The 20,836-nt window shown below is 40.1% G+C and overlaps 1 protein-coding gene across 1 annotated transcript in view; it reads left to right on the forward strand.

Annotated features, from left to right (window-relative positions):
• The window catches only part of SPTBN5 (spectrin beta, non-erythrocytic 5), a 94,552-nt gene extending 74,642 nt beyond the window's left edge, over positions 1 to 19,910 (forward strand). The window contains 22 exon segments of the mRNA XM_050336997.1: positions 300 to 437; positions 1,171 to 1,427; positions 1,571 to 1,757; positions 4,200 to 4,412; positions 4,759 to 4,955; positions 5,309 to 5,513; positions 6,240 to 6,434; positions 7,858 to 8,013; positions 8,510 to 8,727; positions 10,878 to 10,989; positions 10,991 to 11,068; positions 11,856 to 12,032; positions 12,943 to 13,047; positions 14,066 to 14,566; positions 14,568 to 14,634; positions 15,591 to 15,679; positions 17,192 to 17,278; positions 17,703 to 17,794; positions 17,975 to 18,060; positions 18,535 to 18,670; positions 19,581 to 19,625; positions 19,627 to 19,910. Of these exon segments, the coding sequence (XP_050192954.1) occupies positions 300 to 437; positions 1,171 to 1,427; positions 1,571 to 1,757; positions 4,200 to 4,412; positions 4,759 to 4,955; positions 5,309 to 5,513; positions 6,240 to 6,434; positions 7,858 to 8,013; positions 8,510 to 8,727; positions 10,878 to 10,989; positions 10,991 to 11,068; positions 11,856 to 12,032; positions 12,943 to 13,047; positions 14,066 to 14,566; positions 14,568 to 14,634; positions 15,591 to 15,679; positions 17,192 to 17,278; positions 17,703 to 17,794; positions 17,975 to 18,060; positions 18,535 to 18,670; positions 19,581 to 19,625; positions 19,627 to 19,768 (3,483 nt within the window). The 3' untranslated portion in view covers positions 19,769 to 19,910.
• Positions 19,911 to 20,836: the final 926 nt, after the last annotated feature.

Genomic DNA, 20,836 nt, shown 5'->3' on the forward strand with positions numbered 1-20,836 from the left:
TCATTGGGAATAGGCTTAGTGATTGCTCTTTAGAACATCTACTGATGTGGTACAGCAACTTTCCTTAGCTGTACCTCTTGTTTATCTTGCTGCATATTCTCTGCCCTGGTTTCAGTAACCCTTTTGCCTTTATAGTCTTTTTTCTGTCTCTGTAGCCTCTATGTGTTAGGTCAGGAAGTGACAATTGCAGTTGGCCCTTTACATAGCTGTGACAGCAGACTTTGCTTATGGATGATAAAGTGATATATTCTGCTGCATTCAACAAAGGTAGAAAACTTTGCCTGTTCTCTGTGCTATAGGAAGGGGAGAAGATGCTCCATGAAAGGCACCATGCCTCAGAAGCCATTCAGTCCAGACTACAGGAAATGGATGAGCTATGGGAGGAACTGCTAGCAAGTTGCCAGGAGAAATGGACCAAACTGCAGGATGCTTACAAGGTAATGCAACATGCCACTGGTTGGATCTTGGTGTCACTTCCAGAGATAGCACAGCTGCCTTGTGCTACATGTCTCATCTACAAGTGTGTCACTTGATATAATCAAACTTGATTTCTCAAGACCATTAGAGCAAAGAAACTATGAAATGTGGACTGACTGAATGGAATTGGCAGGAGAATTGGAGATTCCTATGGAGGGAAAAGGATTTGTAGGCTAGGCTCCCTTCTACTCTCTGCTGCTGGTTTAGATGCAGATTCCAAAGAGGGATACTGAGGAAAAATATGTTTACTAATATGTCTCAGCTCTCTGCATCTGTCACAAGGGCATCTTTTCTCCAGTACATTGAGAAAGAAGCCCACTGCTGCTTTTCAATCTTCTAGCTCCAGGCACATGAATTCTCACAACTGGGAATTTTGCATGGGCTCTCAGACAATCTGTGTTTAGAAAACAGAGCTCTCCCTTTAAATGGCTTCCTTTTAAGGTACTGTGTCCATGATCTGCATTTATGCATAACAAGTAAGATAAGATCTGGATGTGTTTTGCATCTGTTCTTGTCTTCACCATGACTGAATTCTCTTCTTCATTTCAACAACCATCATATCTGGGAAGAGTTCACTGAGCACTGGGAAGTTGCTCAGTGTTTGTGTAATTCTTACTGAAAGTGACAAAGATTTTTACATCACGTTATCTGTCCTAAAGGTTTAAATGATCTTTTCTTCTTGCTTGTTCTCAGGGTCTTAATTTTCAGCGAAGTGTAGAGGACACAGAGAAATGGTTGGAAGGTGTGGAAAATGAGCTGAAAGCACCATACGGTAGTGATGATCTGGTGGTTTTGAACAGTCATCTGAAGAAACAAGAGGAATTGGAGGAAGATGTTGCTGGCCATAGGGACCGGCTGCAAGAGCTTGTGGTCACAGCTCAGCAATTCCAGAAGGAGAAACACTTTCTTGCTGATGAACTAGAAGAGAGAGTGGATCAACTGGTGCAGAGGTGTGTGAGTACCTGGGCTGTCTCCTGCCATCTTTCCTACTTTTTTCAGGCTTTTTCTTCCCTGAATATTCTTTGTTCTTTCCTTCTCTACACCATTCTGAATCAATCTGCGGCCCTCATTGGATTATCTTTACAACCTACAGATACAAAAGACTACGTGATCCTCTGCTGGAGAGACGTGGGAGTCTGGAGGCAAGCAGACTTCAGTACCAGTTCTTCCGAGATGTTGATGAGGAGTTGGCTTGGGTTCATGAGAAGCTCCCCGTGGCTTCCTCTAGGGATTATGGCCAATCTTTGGCAACTGTTCAGAGTCTACAAGAAAAGCACCAGGTAATATCATATGAGAACCATTCACAGTCTTTAGAATCAAATGGAGAACACTGAACTCAATTTGTCTGTAGCAAACTTCATCTGCTGTGCTCTGGCTAACGAGAGTCATGATGCCTCTTCTCCCTTTCACTTTCGATGGATATGTGCATGACTTGGAAACGTATGAGATTCCATCCTGCTTATCACTGCAGTGGTTCAAGTACCACACCATATGCTTTTCTGTGGATACGTTGGCTCTTTCTATGAACTGAGTTCAAAACCTGGCCTTTTCTATACAAAATAGATTTTACGAACTTTTGAGTGCTTTCACAGGTTCTTTGGGCAGCAGATGTCTTAACAAAATGCTTTGAAACTCAGTAAGTACATCCAAGAAAGCTCATTGCTCAGACATCTCAGGATGATCTCCCAGGAAAACACTTTTTCCCCAAAACTTTTTCTACTCTGAAGGGAGGGAGATAGCAGGGAATTATTACAAACCCTAGCTGACCTTCGTTCCAGTGGTAGCTTTCAAGACAGCTGCTGAATTATTTCACAAGATTCAGACAGGCCATCAGAGAAAGTAGTGCCTGGAATACTGTCATCTCAAATACCAATAAAACAACAGCTCTCTTCCTGACAATTTTTTAATAAGGAGCACTGTCTCTTTGCAAACACAAGGTGGAAGAAAAATCATTCCTTCTAAAGGTTTCCAGCAGCTGTTGGTATTTAATGTTAGCAAATGACGGCCCATCTAAGTGCCACACCAAGTGCATCTGGCAAAAATCTGTGCAACCTGCTTTAGGACTGGGAAAGACAGAAATCATAAAATTTTTGAATGTGGTGATATATATACAGTGAGAGAGAGAAATCCCAAGCATTTGATGCAATCATTATGAAACAGTACTAATGAAAAGCTTGTTTCATCATGATTAAAAGTATAAATGCTGTTATATGTCCAATTACTCCTAAAAATGATGGTTGATGTGGTAGGAAAGTAATTAGATTCACAGAAGAAAAGAATGTTTGAGCTGAATTAATCTGAGAAAGTATTTCAAATAACTGAAGGAACAGAGGAGATACTGCTTTAGACTGCAGTTATCTTTGTTTTAATTGGCTAAGTCTCAAAATTTTTTAATGAACTCTGAGAATGGGAGATATAGACCAGAGTATCAGTACATAATAAAATGCCAATTTTCCTGCCATTTTACTTCTTATTTTTCTGGAAACAGGACTAAAATATAAGTTTTAATTCTCAGTGTGTTAGTAGCTAGAGCCTCTACACCTTGTTTTAATGTTGATTTACAAGCTAGCAAATGTCAGAGGTAACATGACCATCAAGAATTTAACAGGCAAGAGTTGAATATATTATTAGTTCTACCCTCTACTGTTCAACCTAATGAGCCAGATTTGAAAAACTCAGTTCTTGGGTTTTTACCACAAAAGAGATAGTGCTTGAAATGCATTAACCAAAGGAAAAAAACAAACATACTGTCTTGCAAAACAACATTTACACACAAATATGATATGTGTACAAACAGCTGCTTGGCTTGGAACAGATATGGTGTCAGTTTTCAACAACATAGTGACCATCTTGAAATTAATAGGGGGAAGTTAAAGGCAAGATTAGAATCAGAGCTCTTTTCCAGCCAAGCCAAGTTTGACACTTAAGTTGAGAAAGCAGCTCCTCTCCTCATAGAGGGCATCTTTTCTACATGAACACAGCACTGCAGTCTAACTCTGAAGCCGCTGTTCCATAGCTATGAAATTAAACAGAACAACTGTAAAATTGTGGGGTTTGTTTGTGCTCAGGGTGCTCAGGCATAGTCAGCCAAGGAATGCACATATGCTTGCAGACAAATCACAGCATAGTCCTTGTCTACCCAGGCAAATATCATATGAGAGACTATATAGAGGTACGCATATAGTTTTTAAATCTACCAGTCTTCAAAACTTAATTTCAAGGAAAGTCTTTCAAAAGTGGTTCAGGTAATTTTCTTCTCTCCTTGTCCTGTTGGCTGCCTGATAGTATATGTATCCACAGCATTTGCCATGTCTGTTATGCATTTTCTACAAAGGCACTGGCAAGTGATAAATACTGATGAGCAGGGAAATTGGTTGTTCTTACCTAGGTACACCATTCAAGAAATCCCATGTAAAGGAGTGAAAGCGAGTATATTTCAGTGGAATCTACAGATAAGAGGTTTCTGCTTAGAACATCTTCCCTCCAGGCTCTGAGATGGATACACAACAAAGTTCAAAGTCCATGGCTAAGTTTGATTTCTATAATCACGCCTTCACCCCCAAAAGCTCCTACATTCCACTAATTGCATGCACTTAGACTTTGTACCTCTGACCCATCTTCATGAGTAGAAAGCAAATTCATAATTACATGACTAGGTTTTCTGGAACAAAAATCTCCATAACTTTTATTTTTCACTACTTTTATCACTTCACTCTTTCCAGAATTTGGAGAATGAGATAAACAGTCGGGATGCTTTGACCAAAGCAGTGCTCAGTACAGGACAGAAACTGGTAAGGGGAGGCCACTCAGCCTCCCGCAAGATTATGGAGCATTTGAAGGAGCTTGAGACTTCTGTAGAAAACTTGAAGGCAGAGGCTCAAGAGAGGAGACGGAGGCTCACGCAGTCATATGAGGCCCATCTGTTCCTAAATGAGGTAAAGATGTTTCCTGAGAGATTTATTTTGGTCTTTCTTTGCTGTATTGTTGAATAAGTGCTGAGAAAGGAACAGAATTCGTACTCTCCTGATTTGTCTTATCTGGTAAATATGGGTACAGTGGAGAAATAACAACTACCTTTCAACTAACTGTAGTGAGTAACATGCAACTACAATTGCTGGGTTCTGGGTACATATTTTTTGGAAGTGTCTGCTAGACTGCATTACACAAAGACACCTAAGCTACTCTGATTTCACTGGTAGATCAATGCACCACTGCTTTCCAGTTTTCTTAATCTTGACTTAAATCAAGCTGTGTTAAGGCCCATCCCTGTATTTTATACAGCTACTGGAGGTGGAGGCATGGCTGGCAGAGAGGAGTTTCATTCTGGATACCTCAGATTATGGGAAGAATGAAGAATCCACGCAAGTTTTACTTCGTAAACTTGAAGCTACCAAACTGGACGTGGATAGTTTCAGGTCCCGGATTGAGAAAGTACGGGAGACAGGTGCCAGCTTAATAAACAAAGACAGTCCAGAGAGGTAGGAAAGTGAGAACAGCTTTCTTCTCCAGGTCTAACAGAAGTGTTTAATGTTTTCATGACTGGTTTTTTCCTCTGTGCTTGGGAAAGGAAATGAACATTCTTGACAGTTCACTGTTTTTATTGCAAGTTTGTGTTTATATCTGGGGAGGAGGAAGTATAAAGAGCAGTCATTTATATGATATACTTTAATTTCTTGAATTAGCTGGCTTTAATGACACAGTATTACTCACTCCACGATGTTATCTAGTTTATTCTGTATTTTAAAGGTGTTACAAATTCAACGTCAGAAAAGACGATGTTCAAAAAGAACAATAAAACAAAGACAAACCTTCTGATTCTTGTTCTCTGCAGCTCAGTCATACTTTCAAAGCTCCAGGGGATCCTAGCAGACTACCAGTCTCTCCTACAGAAGTCTGAGACCCGGAGAAAATGCCTTCAAGAACAGTTCCAGCTCTATCAGTTTGAAAGAGAATTCCAGCTGGTGGATGCATGGCTTTCCAGTAAACAGTCTGTAGCAGAGTCTGATGACTATGGGCAGGACTTAGAGGATGTTGAGGTAAAGTAAAAAAAAGGTATTGCATATGTTGTGTGGCAAAACAGGAATATATTTGCTGCAATTTTTGTGTAGCTGCTGACAGTGAAGCATGTTACATCTGCAAGAACTAAGCAAACCAATTATCTCTGCAGCAGGAGCTGACTGGCTTCTGTCTGGTTATACAGCTCTCTGAGGTAGCATCCTCCAACAGAAAAAGAAGGTGTATCAGGAAGTTAGCTTTTCTTGGGATAAGGTGAGGTCAGTACACTTCATTGCTTGCCCTGATTATAAATTTGACAGGACCTAAAAAATTTGGCCAGGGGCCATGCTCTTGTAACAAAATCCATAGAAAACACTGGAATGCAGCATTCACACCTCTAGCTGCCAATTTCAAGGATAAATTCCTTCTTGGGACACACAGTGCAGATAGGTATAATTCATAGTGTCCGCTCCTCAACAACTGCTGCATATGTAGACAGGTTATGTTTACTAGCTTTTGATCTGGGCAGCTTCTGCTTGTCAGGATGTGGGTGGTTTTTCCCTGTGACACAGGATGTTACATGATCGAGAACATAGATGCCTTTTTCTGACTCCAGATCATCTGGATTTGTCAAGTGATTTGCACCTGTAGATTACAATACATACCTTTTGTGTTATACAAAACAGAGAAAGTGATTCCTTCTGTCTCTCTCATAGAGGTAGGCAGAAATTCTTATATTTAAGTTTGTGTCCCTATTTATTCTGCAGGTGCTGGAGAAAAAGTTTAAAGATTTTGTGAATGAGGTGAAACCTCTGGGACATTCTAAAGTTGTCTCCTTAAATGAATTAACATCTAAACTGAATAAGGAGGGCCACAGCAAGATGGACATTATCGAGGCAAGAACAAAGCAAATCAATGAAATCTGGGAGAAACTATGCCACGCAATTCAGATGAGGACAGAGGTAGGAAACACATGAAAAAATGGAGGCACTGATTTCCCTGCACTCCCCCACATCCTTCTGTCTTTTCCAAACCAGTGCATTGCTCATGTTGAAACACAAAGTTTATAAGATAAATGAGTGCATTTTGTTCAATTCTTTCTTGATCCATTTCCCTTTAGAGTCACTGCTTACCCTACTGTTTGTGGCAAGGCTTATACTTGAAAGATATTTATCAGCCTAGAGTAATTGTTTTTCTTAATTCACTGCTAACCCTGGTTTCCTGAAAAGCAAAGCTACCACTAACAGGAGTCCAGCTCTGACTCTTATAGGTCTCTTTATTGAACTACTTATTAAACAGCTTGTTAAACAAGATTGAAAGTCTCCAGGTTTTTTTGTTAAGTTAGCTACTTGAAGTCAAAGAAGACGTATGGGAGACAATGTGATAGAGGACACAGAGCCAAAGCCCGTACCTTTTGGCAGCAGTTAGCTGTTAAATCAGCTCACCTCTCTCAAGGAACTGCAGTCATGTGTTTGGAAAAGCAGAGATGATACTTGGAACTCAACATTTTCGTTTGTTTTAAATGTCAGATGTCCTCAACTCTTTTTTTGCACTACTGTTGTCATACTCATTTTGCTTATAAAGTGGCTCAAGCCCACTATTGTCTCTTAGTAGAAATAAATGTATGACAATTGGTAATATATAGTTATACTATAAAATAGGAGCCCCTGGTGGTCTAGGGGTAAAGGCGCCGCGCTATCACCGCGGAGACCCGGGTTCGAGTCCCGGTCAGGGCCACTCCCGGGCAGGTGGGGCTCGTTAGCCTTTAAAGGCAACCCACCTACGTCCTGAGGACCTCGCTGCCACCGTCCAAGCTCGCTTGGCCCCGGCAGATGAACCTTAGGATTAAAGGGTGGGCTCAGTTCCGCGCACACTGTGTCTCACCTAAAAAATCCAATGCGCAGGCTGGAAGGTGTAAAGACCTTCCCCGGATCTTCGCTCGCGAAGACTGGCCATTATTATTATTATTACTATAAAATAGTATTAGAACATCTTTTAATTTTCTCATTTCAGAAAAATGATTTCTACTTGATTCCTCTTACTTTCACAGTTTGCAGTGTCAGCCTTTATCCAAGCAAATTTTTTAGGACACTTTCTATGGTGTAAAGACCTATCTTTAGAGGACAACTCATGTTCTCCATTTTTATCATTCTTCTTATGTAGGGATAAATTGCTCTTTGCAGACATCTGCTTCTTTCCATTGTCCTAGGGAGCTTGGGGAAATTAGGTTAGCTTAACACCTCACTTTCAGATGACTTAATTGGGAAGGTGTTTCAGTCCCATTCTTGTTCAGTTTGTACTGCATTATGACATATTAGGCTTGCTTTTTTTGTGTGTTGTAGACACGCTATACATTATTACCTTTTAATTGCTTCTTTATTGCAGAATCTAAGAGCAGCATGTCAAGTTCACCAGTATGATCATGATGTGGATGAAGTAAAGGGCTGGATGCAGGAGAAAGAGGCAGTGGTGGATATAGAAGATTATGGGTATGATCTTCCAGGTGTACAGACACTTCTCAGCCATCTTGAGGGAGTAGAGGTAAGGGGATTTGTCATGAAGCAGTGGCAGAAAAGCATAGATGGCAAAAAAAAAAAGAAACTGATGCTTGATTTTAACTCCTTTTGAGGCCTTTGCTTTCAGGCTAACAAAAGATAAATTTATTGCACCCTTAAATATTCTTTGTGCCTTTTCCTCCTGTGTTTAACGTTGTGATATTATACTATTAAAATTTTTGCTTCTAAGGGTGAGCTTCTCTTCTAAAATCTATTCCAGAGGTGTCATCTGAGCTACAGGAAACTACGCTCCACACTTACCAAAATAATCAGTCGTGTTACATCTAAAGAAGTTTCTTTTATGTTTGATGATGGATATTAAAAGGCACTGAAAGAAAACTGAGAGAAAAAGTCTTGACGGATTTGTATTTCTAGCCCCTGTACAGCCAGTGGGTAGAGAAGATATGCACCATCTTTAGAATCTACTTTTGATAGATCTAAGTAGTGACTTGGTCTTACAATCCATTCTGTCTCTGTTCCAGAGAGATCTAGGAGTCATCATGAAAGAGCTGGAAAGGATTCGAGGAGAGGCTTGGCACCTCAGCCGCACATACCCTCAAGTTAAGGAAAATATCATGGAGAGACTCACAGATGTGGATGAGTCCTGGGAAAAACTGGACAAAAAATTTCAGGAGAGGAAGGCAAGACTGAGTCAGGCAGAACAAGTCCAGCTCTACTTCAATGCCTGCAGGGAGCTGATGTATGTGTTGGACCCTTGAGATTGACAGTGGGCTCTATTTCTTGTTTTTTCCTATATGGGATTTTCTAAATTCTACCTGCTAGGTTTTTGACCCCTGTCCCAGGGGCTCTGCAGCTTGCTTTCAAATCTCTCTCATGGCATCTTCTCAACAGCACTTCACAGGATTTACAACATGTCAGAGGTGACCGCAGCACTTCAGCACAGCGAGCATGACAAAGCCACATTTTTAGACTATTTTTTTTTTACTATTTCCTAAGCAGTCTTGGAGAATTCAGTCACTCTGGGTAGATTTGGTAGCTTCACAATTCCAAGTGAAAATACTGTTGATTTATAGGAAGATGGAATACCTCTGGCTAGATAAAGAAGTAATTTGTACACCTGCACAGATACACAGTGCCCCTTTTCTCCGAGTCAAAGCAACTACATTAAAGATAATCTTCTAGAATAGATTAGCACTTGCTCAACACTTGCTGAAAGCATCTTGCACACTTATATTTAATGGCATTGCCCAACACTCTTCTGTCCATTCTTATTAGGGGTCATTTTTTTGCAAGAATTCAATTGCTGGCAAATTCCTTTGTTTTTTTCCTTTTTAAAATCAGTATTAGAAAAAAATGCTGAAGGTTCAAAGCATCTTCAATTTTTTTAAAAATGCATTTTGAGCTCATTTTCTCTCTTTTCTTTTTTTTTTTTTTTTTTTTTTAAATCTATCATGCCAAATATCTATAAGCAGAGGTCTAACATAAAAATTGAAATAGCTCATGGAAATATGCTAAACAGAAAGTGCCAGACCAGTCTTAAAATACTATATTTCTTCATTTCAATGTCATCTTCATCATCATTTATACATTTTTCATGCAAATTGTGGTTTTAAAGCAGGATTTCTACTGAAGTTATATGGACATTTTTAGATCAGTGTAGATAATGAAAAAGTTAATCTATGAAATTAGTAGAAATACAAAAACAGTGAAGTGGTTACTACTGACTACTGGATACTCATTATGCTAAGGGATAGATCCTGAGCTCAGGTAATTAGCTTTATGCCAGTTGAGACTCATGGAGCAGAAAATTTCCTTAAAATCTATCAATATGCTTCTTTGCATGAGTGTTCCGTATGCATATGAAGTACTTTCATGTGTGGTGATAAGGTTTTGAGGGATATCTGAAAGTCTCTGTGTTCCTTTGCAATGTATAAAAGTACTGTTAATGTGTATAACCTAGGCATTTGCAGTTAGTTTTTTTCTGAGGATTTGAATTCACAATGCTTCAGGCTGTGTAGGTGCTGCAGCTGTCTAAAAGGCTATCTATGGAAACAGCACTGGAAATATTATATCAGGTTCTAAAAATCCATAGATGTGTGAGTAAACTGTCATCAATATATTTGTATATTGTTAAGTTTAACCCACATCAGCAGCTAAGTACCACACAGCCACTCACTCACTTCTCCAGGCATCCAGTGGGATGGGGAGGAGGATCAGAAATAAACAAACAAACAAACAAACAAACAAACAAACAACTTGTGTTGAGTTAAGAACAGTTTAATACTTGAAATAAAGTAAAATATAATAATATTAATTATGGTAATATTAATTATGAAGATAATAGTTGTAATTTAAAAAAAAGAGGAAATAACACCCCCTCCAAAAAAAAAAACTATTGATGCACAAAAAAATTGCTCACCTCTCATTGATTAGTACCCAGTCTGTTCCCAAGCAGCAAATGGCCCCTTCTGGCCAACTCCCCCCAGTTTATACACTGGGCATGGTGTTCTGTGATACAGAATATCCCTTTGGCCAGTTCAGGTCAGCTATCCTGGCCATGTTTCCTCCCTGCCCAGCTTCTTGTGCATCTCCTCACTGGCAGAGCATGGGGACCTGAGAAGTGCTTGACTTAGAGTAAGCACTACCCAGCAACAACCAAACCATCAGTGTGATATCAACATTATTCTCATACTAAATCAAAATCACAGCACTGTACCAGTTACTTAGAGGAAAATTATGTCAGCCAATATCAGGATGGTATTAATATCTTTTGTGTGCCAATAAAAGTCTGTATAGATGTATCCACAGCCATAGGATGTGTGCGTGAATTCCCAAATATCCAACGGACTCAAATTCCTTCCCTTTTTACCCTTTGGCTCTGTTCTGTAGGACCTGGGCCAATGAGATGCATGCACTAGTGATATCTGAGGAACTGGCAAATGATGTCCTGGGAGCTGAACTGCTTATCAAGCGTCATGAGGAATACAAGCGTGAGATAGAGAAAGCAGTGGCTAAAATATGAAGAAATGCAGCGGGCGGGAGGTGACCTGGTGAAGAATGCACATTTCATGTCTGTGGAGGTGTGTTGATGAGTTCAATATTTTACAGACAACAGTGAACAAAGACATGAAAGGGACAGAAGTTGCAGCTTTGTCTGTTTCAGAGCAGAACTAAACAGGACAATCCAATTCTTTACTGTTAAAAGCTACACACCTTGTGTCACACATAGAAAAAGAAAATAACTTTAAAGTTCTTGTGATACCTCAGAGTGCAATCCCTTGTAGGATAGACTGATGTCCCTGCATGCACCAGAAGATATGTAATTTTTCAGAAATGTGCAAAGGAACAAGAATGTTAACTTTTCTGAGATCCTTTATCTATGTATGTTTAGATATTGCCCAAGCTTGTCTTGACACTCTCTGTAAATCCAGAGATCACACCATCAAAAACATCTTCAGAATTTATGCAGGATTACATTACTTCTGTTGCAGAAAGAACAAGAGAACTTTATGCAGTTTAAGTGTCTCCGTTGTTGCCTTGCCGTAAATAGATGTATTTGTTGAATCTTCTGGTTCTCACTAGTTCTATAATACAAGTTGCCAAAGTTTCATCTTGGGAAATCATTTGGCAAAATATTGGTCATACAGTATGTGGAATATGCATAAAATTCTAATATCTAGCTATACGGAATTCAAGTTTAAAAAAATGAGAACTCAGACATCCTTTCTAAACTATGCTAACACCACAAAGTTATCTACAGATCATCTTCCAAATCATGAAAGCTAAATCACTACATGCTAGTTGGCTGTCATGTGAAAATCTGATAGGATTTTTCACTTCCTGGCATTGCAAATGTTATTTTTCTAGATTGAAGAAAAACTATTAGAGTTGTCAGAGCTGATGAAGAAGGTAAAGGAGAGCTGGGACATGAGGAAAGTGTTATATCAAGAAAACTGGGAGATTCAATTGCTCCGCAGAGAGCTAGAACAAGCAGAAGCATGGCTGACTGCCAAGGAGAGCTTTCTTTCAGATCCTAACTACGGGGTGAGTAACAGCAGTGCAACACCACTGAAACACTACTGAACACTCTGTGCTTCAGCATATACAGAGTGCTTGGCACATGTACCAGCTCAGGCTTGAAATTAATCACAATTTAAACAGTAATGCACCCTTGAGATTAGAAAGGGGAGGAGCTCTGCCCTCTTACAGAAGTGAGCCCAGGGCAGTTGCTGCATTTGTCAAGGTGATGGGCTCCTCGACATGGTCCTTCCAAGGGGTGGTAGAAGACTGGGGAGAATTCCAGACCATTTTTTCAAATAACCTGTAGAGGGTTCAACCTTCCCTGTCATGCTGAGAGCCTGTTTTGAAAGGAAAAGGGTTTTTTCCCCACCTCATTCTCCCCATCGAGCGGTAGAATGTTTTACACAGATGACTTGACGGCTAGCTTGTAAATTCCCTTTTAAACACCAGCATCTAACAGGTTTCTTTTGGTTTGGGATTTTTTTCTCATTATGGACTGTCTTCTAATGGTTTATAAGATGGGAAAACTAAGTCATAAAGTCAGGTATCAAAAACTAAGCAGAGGGCATGACAGAGGTTTAAGATGCATTGTCACTGGGCAGGAATTATTCTGCATGTAGCACAGGCTAGAATCCATGTACCTAATCTGTATGTAAACAGTTACAGCTGGAAACCATGGTATTACATAGCTTTGCAGAAAAGGGAAGGTTTTTATTTGAGCTCTTTTTCTCCTGCACATCAGGCAGACTGCAAGCTACAGACCTTTCATGGAGTGTAAATTTTTCACACACTAGGAAGGGTTTAGACATTCAATTACAAAAATTTCAGAATCATAATTTGGCTAAATAAAATAGGTAAATCTAAAAATCTTTGGCATAGTCTCTTCTGAGAGACTTGATTTTGGACTTCTGTGTCTGGTGATTTTTCCATTCAGGATTCAGTGTCTGAAGTAGAGGAATTACTGAAGAAACACCATGATTTTGAGAAGATGCTTGCAGCACAGGAGGAGAAATTTGCTCAGCTGAGCAGGAAAACTAAGGTGAGTTCTAGAATGTTAATCAGCTGTGTATGAGACAGGACGATGTGGGTCCTTGATTGTTTGGACGTCATTCCACATACGCCACATATGAATAAACTCCTGGGCTGAAATGGGGTAAATGAGTAACCAAAGCTGAGATATTGCAGACAGAGCAGCTGAGAACCAGACCTATATGTGGATCAAAAAAAATTACCAGCTTGCAAAAGCTCTAGGGAAGAATTGGAAGTTTTCTTCTGTTAGAAGCAGCAAAAACAGTGTCAGAAATGTGGTGATTCCTTGCTACACAGACAAAGAAATTTTTCTTCATTCAGGACTTCAGTAGGGAGCTGGAGCTACCTGAGCATTCTAGAGTATAGAAAAGGGCTGAAAATAAAGACAGACAAAAGCACTGATAGGCCTTTTTCCTTCTGACATCAGTTTTACAATGGATTGTGATAAGTACCAAAAATATTCAGTGAGTCTCTCAGATCCTGTTTCAATGTGGGAATTTTTAATTATTTTCCTGAAGTAACCAGCAAAACATAGTTTTTGTGTTTGACATTAAGCTAAAAATTAGCTTGGCCAAACCTGTATTTCGTTCATTTCATTTGATTTGCAAACTGGCTAAATGAAGGGACAAAGGTCCTTTCCTCTAAATTTTACCCTGGTAACACCCCTGGATACTCAATGTTCTTACAGAAAACTTAAAGAAGCAGCGCCACAAAGAAAGGAGCATAGGTTCTCTTGAGCTGATTAAAATATCAGCCTCTAGAGAATTTAGCAAGGTCAGGATTCACTGTAACTGAGATTAACTGCCATTAGTATTCATGGTTTGGGTAACAAAATAATGCTCAGCACATAGCACTTAAGTTCAGATCTAGCTCTAAGAATGCCAACGGAGGAACAGACCTTAAAATTCAATGCCAGGTGCCAGTGTATTTGAAAAACTATTCTTGCTTAAAATAATAAAAATATCAGGTAAGTATTCATAAATGCAATGAAGGTAATTTTAAAAAAATGTAATACTTCTGTCCTACAGAGAGAGATGAATCTTCTGAAACCAGTGCACACAGAAGACAGTGAGCATAAGGATAAAAGCAAAGTTGTACGAGTTCCCTCTCTGAAAAGAAAAACATCTGACAAAAGGAATACACCACCAAAAGTGACCGAGATAAAGAGCACAACGCCACTGCCATCTGTGCCCTTACACAGCCTGTCCTGGAGGGCCCCACTTGAAACTATTTTCTCCCCTGTTGAAAAATCTCCAGCAAAGTTCCAACAATTCACTGCTGAGGACATCCCTGAAGTGCTGAGCAGCAACAAAACGGAAATGAAAACTGAACCAAAGGTGGTGGATCCACAATCTAGTTCTTTGGAAAGTCACAGTTCTTTAAGCTCTCCTTTATCTCCTACTCCTGTAAACCAGCAACACAGCAGCAGTTTGTCAGAATCACATGCCACAGACCACCCATCTCCTCAGGAAAAAGGTGCTATAGGCTCCTCTTTCTCCAAACTCCAGACCAAACTGATGGCAACACCACCCGAGGCCTGGACAAAGGTCCCTAGATGTATCACCAAACTTACTGCTGTCCAACTCCTCTCGGGAGAGATTAGACTACATCTTCGGTGAGTCCCAGGAATTCCTGGCTTTCTCCTCACAAAACTGTTATCTTGTGCTAGCTAAAGTTATTAGCTAGCAATGTGTGAAAATCACAAAGAACACTACTCAGTGGGCATTTCAGTGGATACACTCCTGGATCCAAACAAAAGGCATTGTATGTGCCTTTGCCACTGAAACACTTCCCACAATGACAGTTGCCTTAAGCAGCTATGTAAAGCTTAAAACCATTTTTAATTTGCTCAGCTTTATAGCCTAGGTCTTAACAACTGTATTGGTTTTCTTTTTCTTTCTCAAACTAGAGGTTATTCCTGCTGCTGAATACTCAGCAGAGCACTTAAGAACAGCCAGGAGATGCTGTCTCACAAAGAGGTGAGACTGCAGATTTACCTACACCCTCATTGTGAGGTAGCAGTGCTTAATGCCCACTGAGTTTAGAAGTCAGAGAGAGACAGGACTTAATGGCACACTTGCCAAAGAGCTGACTTGATGCAAGACTAGAACCAACAACTCCTCTTTGCTCACCCGGGCAGGAAATGCAGTTAACTCAACACTCCTGTACTCTGAGAGGAATGTGATTGTCACATACCTAAGCATACCAGGACAACACTATACATTGGTATAACTCAGTATTTGTAGAGATGGTATGAATAACTTGAACCATTTAAGTTGCAAAATGTAGTTACTAATATAAAAATAATATTAGTTAATTAACACAATATGATAGAGCAAATTTCATAAGCAAATTGCTCTAAAAGGATGTGAATTCTCTTCATTTAGGTAGTATATCAAAGATATGATTGCAACCTAGTAAGGATTTCTAGCTGTGCAGTCAATGTAAAGGCTAGAGGAAGCAGAGATTAGTTTCTTTGCATGGAATTTATCTAAAAAAGACCTTCAGAAATTTTAACATTGACATTTTAACATTTTAAAGTTAAGTAGCAATGTTCATGTGTGTCTCAGGTTTCTGCAAGTCTCCAGCATATGGAGGGTTTCCTAGAGAAGAGAGACCAGCTACTTCCAGGAAGACAACAGGTAGAAACAAATGTCATCACTCTGGGTTATTTCATTTTTCCTTAGATTATAGTCCAGACCTGGTCAGGCTTCCTCAGGATAATCCCCTGCTGAAGAGGAGCTCAGTACTAGGGGTTTGCTTCAGTTATCCTAAAATGTGTTAGGAAGTGTCCACTGACTTTGGCAGTACTTGATCAAGTCCTTAAGAGAAAGAGATGACACAATTTTTGCCTGGCATGGCATTAAATCATACATTTAATGGATTTATGAACCAGAGCCTAGGCTGTATGAACACGTTAATGACATTTTCCTAATTATAAACACAGGTTTCAGTATATCAACTGAATTGGAAAAAAACACCCAACAATATTTTTAAAACAAACAAACAAATAAAACAAAACAAAAACCAAACAACAAAAAGCCCCACAAAACTAAAAGAAACCCCACATCCCAAAAAAACTAAAGCTTCATGATCCTGTAACAGCATGTGATAGTTTGTTCCTACAACTTCCTAGTTGTAGGAAGCCCTCAGTCCCATGCACCCAATACTTACAATTTCTAGCTGTGCTAGAAGAGAATTAAGGTTCTGTTTATCTTTGAAGAACTGTTTTGTTAAATCCAGGTTTGAATAAAACTGAAATCTAAATTCTTATCCTGGGAAATAATACCACTTCAGGTCAGAAGTCTAATGATCACAACAGGGCAAGAAATGTTCTAATATTCACCACCAATCTGTAAACATCTCAGTGTTTGCTGAGGTCTTGCACATGAAGTTGTCTTGGATTATTTTCCCATAGACTATTTCCCTGGAAATTTTTAACTTCTTTTAAAAACTCAACCTGGTATGGACTCCATCTTCTGGAAGAGAAATTTAGTTTTTCTTCTCTTCTGGATATATAGAATTTAGTTTGCAGTGATACCGAACTTCCATATTACCAAACAAGAAAAGCTATGACTTATGTTTCTCAGAACTTTTTCTTTCCTTTTCTCTGAATCACCAAACTGTCAACTTGATTCACTGACAAAACAAAATACAAATATACAAAAGTAATACATACTTGGGGTTGGCTTTTGCACATTGTTCAGTAGCATTCCACTGGGGTTAGTTTAGGAAATTAAGAAGAGTTCAGCAGCCACATTAGGTTGAAACCACGCACTTGACAAAACTAGCCTGTGACCAGCAGGCAGGGGCTGGTGTTCCAACTAGGAAAAAAATTTAGTGGCCAAAAATTAGACATAACTTTGATTATTCACCTTCAAAGATGTTGCTGGCCACATGGTATACAGAGCTTGCTTGAACCAGGTTATGTCATTTGTTCAGTCCTAACTCACAGAGAGCCATTCTTGAATCACTCCCACCAGAAACTACAGTAGGTTCTGCTTTTCTAGGAGATAATAATGACTAAGAGAACTTCTGTGATCATAATATGGACAGCTCTTGGCTTCTTGGGGAAGTTGCATATGAAAGATTTCACTACTCCTATAAAATATATAATTAATGACTGAATTTTATTACCATTTCTATTCATATAGCCACGCTCAAGGTCTTGGAAATCCTTCTACGTAAAACTTGATGGATTAAAGCTTGATTTCTATAATGATGAAAATGAAGCATCTAAGGTAATTTGGTTTTTGAATCTTTCTAGCAATCTCTCTGTCTATCTATATAAAAATGCATTTAAAAAATTGCATTTAAAAACATTTGCTTTGGTTTGGGGCTGGGGTAATCAGTTCTCTTTCAAATGTCAACTGAATGAAAATTCAGCAATTATTCAACTGCTGCCAACTATAAAACAGAAAAATAAGTTTTCATATCTTTTCAAGGATATTCTTTAAAATAAGTATCTTACGCAAGAATTGCCTTCAAGATACAATGCAATCATCCATCCATTGTTCCTCTGTGGTTCTTTCTATTCAGTGATCCTAGTTATAAAGTTAGGGGCATCAAAAGATGGGTGTCTAGTTAGCCTGCAGGTTGGTATGGAATTGAATCCTAGCAGAACGGACACAGAAGACATTCTGCTTTTATTTTATCCCCCTTCAGAACATATCCACACTCCTCTCGCTCAGCATTGCAGGCTCCAAATGTGAGAAGCTGGTAAATTACAGCAGGAAGGAGAACAGCTTCATGTTGCGGTAAGTCTTGTGGAGAAGCATGCAAATGAAAAGCTAAACAATCACCTGTACAGTTACATTTGCCTACAGTCACCTAAGACTGGATGTTATTAGGAGGCATAACTGATCTGTCTTACACTCATCAGGACAGAAGGTATAAGGCAATACTAACTAGAATTCACCTTCTATCCTCATTTACAGGCTGAGAGATGGGGCAGAGTATTACTTTGCAGCACCTTCTCAGACACTGATGGAGGACTGGCTACAATCACTACAGAATAATATAGGTACATTCTCACTTCCTTCAATAATTAGCTGTGTTTTTAGCAAGTAATGATGAAAGAAAGAGAAGAGAATGAGAAAGTGTCCTTAGTTCAGTGCATTTTGAGCTGTCCTTTTGCCTCTGTTAGACAGCAGTACCTAGGTCACCTGCCACCTTGTGATGTAGTGACCTGGTAGGAGAATGCCCAGGGTGACTTGCAAAACAGCCTTTCAGTTGTACTGTGACCAGGTTATTCCCAAGCCTTGCCCAAGGATTGTATTCCTCCTTTTATTAAGGAGCTGCCTTGGATCCTGATCAACAGCTTTTCTACTGAATCTAAATCTCTTTCTGGACACCTCTCTAAGCAGTGGCTTACTGGAAAGGAAGTCAGTTATTTCTATGATGTTCAGAGAAAATTGTTACTGGCTCAGAAAAGGCAAGCTCTGCCTCTAATGCTACTTCAAAAGGTTTTTATTTGTGCGTTTTTTTGACCTTGCAGGAAACAGTAACAGATCACATTCCGCAGTGATGGTGCAGCCTTTCACTCCAAACACAGAGACATCTCAGAAAAGACTATGGGACTTTACAGACAGGGACTCTGCTGAAAGGCCGACCAGCAAAAGCTCACTCGTGAGGTACGGGCTCTGTGCCGCAAAGCTGAACATATGTCAGTGCTGTTTGTGCCCAGGTAGCAGTCACCTACAAAGGGAGACTGTCCTGAGGTCAAAAGGTCCTACTCCTCTGTCACTAATAATAATAATGGCCAGTCTTCGCGAGCGAAGATCCGGGGAAGGTCTTTACACCTTCCAGCCTGCGCATTGGATTTTTTAGGTGAGACACAGTGTGCGCGGAACTGAGCCCACCCTTTAATCCTAAGGTTCATCTGCCGGGGCCAAGCGAGCTTGGACGGTGGCAGCGAGGTCCTTAGGACGTAGGTGGGTTGCCTTTAAGGGCTAACGAGCCCCACCTGCCCGGGAGTGGCCCTGACCGGGAATCGAACCCGGGTCTCCGCGGTGATAGCGCGGCGCCTTTACCACTAGACCAGCAGGGGCTCCTCCTCTGTCACTAATGTCATAGAAATAGCATGGCCAGGAGGACTAGGGCTGTGATCATCCCCTGTACTTGGCAGTGGTGAGACCACACCCTGAGTCCTGTGTTCAGTTCTGGGCCCCTCACTTCAATAAAGCTGTAGCATATGCAAAGGAGGGCAACAAAGCTGGTGAAAGGTCTTGAGAAAAGTCTTACAAGGAGCAGCTGAGGGAGCTGGGATTGTTTACCTGGAGAAAAGGAGGCTCAGGGGAGACACAGACATGGAAAACATAGCCATAGCAAAATTCAGAAATCTGGCTTCTGTAAATCACTTACTTTCTGTTGCATTTGGAGTCTGTAAAAAACTTACAGACTATGATGTGAAATCCTAGTCTTGCTGCCAGGCAGACTTTTGCTGCTGAGCTTGATGCCTAACAAGTTCTTATATATACAGAGTGAGTGACTTAAACTTCTCTATATTGTACCTGATTTTCTGGTGATGTATGTTCTTGGTAGGAGAACACCGTCCTTCAAAATCAAAGCAGAGAGAAAGTCTGCAGAGTCTTCCAGATTTTAAGGAAGATGAGACTGCAGTGACACAAGCCTCCATCACCACCCTAAGTCTAGAACAAAGTGGAAATAAAACAAAACTGCTTCCATCTCTACTAGAAGCAGGAAGAGAAAAATTATATTTCCTTCAATGAATACCAGACCATTATAACTTAACTGAGCTCTCTGGAAATGTATGGATATGCTTTAAGGTAATCGATTCCCTTGAAACTTTTAAAATTATGTATTAGATCTCATAAAATCTTTAAATACAATTAAACAGGACTGTATCTGGTATACTTTTGTGTGTACAACCACTCTGTCATTCACCACACCACACAAGTGATACCTCCTCTGAGTTACCCAAGGGAAGAGCAGAGGGACCTTTAAGCCAGACAGCTCAAGTGGAGTGACTCTGCAAGACAGGAATGGGGAGCACTGAGCAGAGCATAAGGTGCAAGCTGTGACTGAACTACAGCCACCTGCAAGTGGATTTGCAGATACCAACAGGTTAGATTTAAGAGGCTCCGGTGGCCTGTGCACCCAAAGGTATTCTTTGTTATATACTTCCTGCAGTGTTTTGTAGTCTCCACAATCTTTCCTTTTTACAACACGTTAATCAAAAATTCCCTATTTGCCAATTCTTTCTGGATGAAGTTACGAGGGGAAAAAAAAAAAAGTCCTGCAGTGCTACTCATTTTTAATGGAATCTGAATCTAAAATAAGGCATGAAGAACCAGTCTTTCAGTGTAAAAGGAGTGGAAATGCAGGTTAGCAAGGAGGAGGTCTAGTCCCCAGACAACAAGCTCCACATGCTAAGGCATGGTGTAACCATGGGGAGGAATATATACATTTTTTTTCCCCTACTTATCTCTGTTGCTGAGCCAAAGAAAAGTTATCCAGCATGAAGATGGGGAGAAAGGGCATTTTTTATCCCCAGGACAGTATAGTGGCCGGGGGCTCTTCTTTGACAGGTGGAAGTTAAAGCTTCAAGTCCTTAAATCCTCTGACAAGGACTTCAGCCTTGGTCCTTTTCTAGCCAGTTGAAGCATGACCCTCATTCTTTGCTTGCAGTCTTTTCCTTTGCCCTGACTAATTCTGCAGCTGTAGGGAAGGAGAACCCTTTACACCAAGTTTATGTAAATACTTTCTGGGTACATGCAACATCTAGATTTAAATTTAGACTAATTCAGATCAGTCACTTGCATCCAACAAGGTGATCT

Source organism: Myiozetetes cayanensis, unplaced genomic scaffold (assembly GCF_022539395.1).
Source record: "Myiozetetes cayanensis isolate MyiCay16 unplaced genomic scaffold, myiCay2020 scf6-25, whole genome shotgun sequence".
In the NCBI taxonomy this organism is placed as follows: domain Eukaryota; kingdom Metazoa; phylum Chordata; class Aves; order Passeriformes; family Tyrannidae; genus Myiozetetes; species Myiozetetes cayanensis.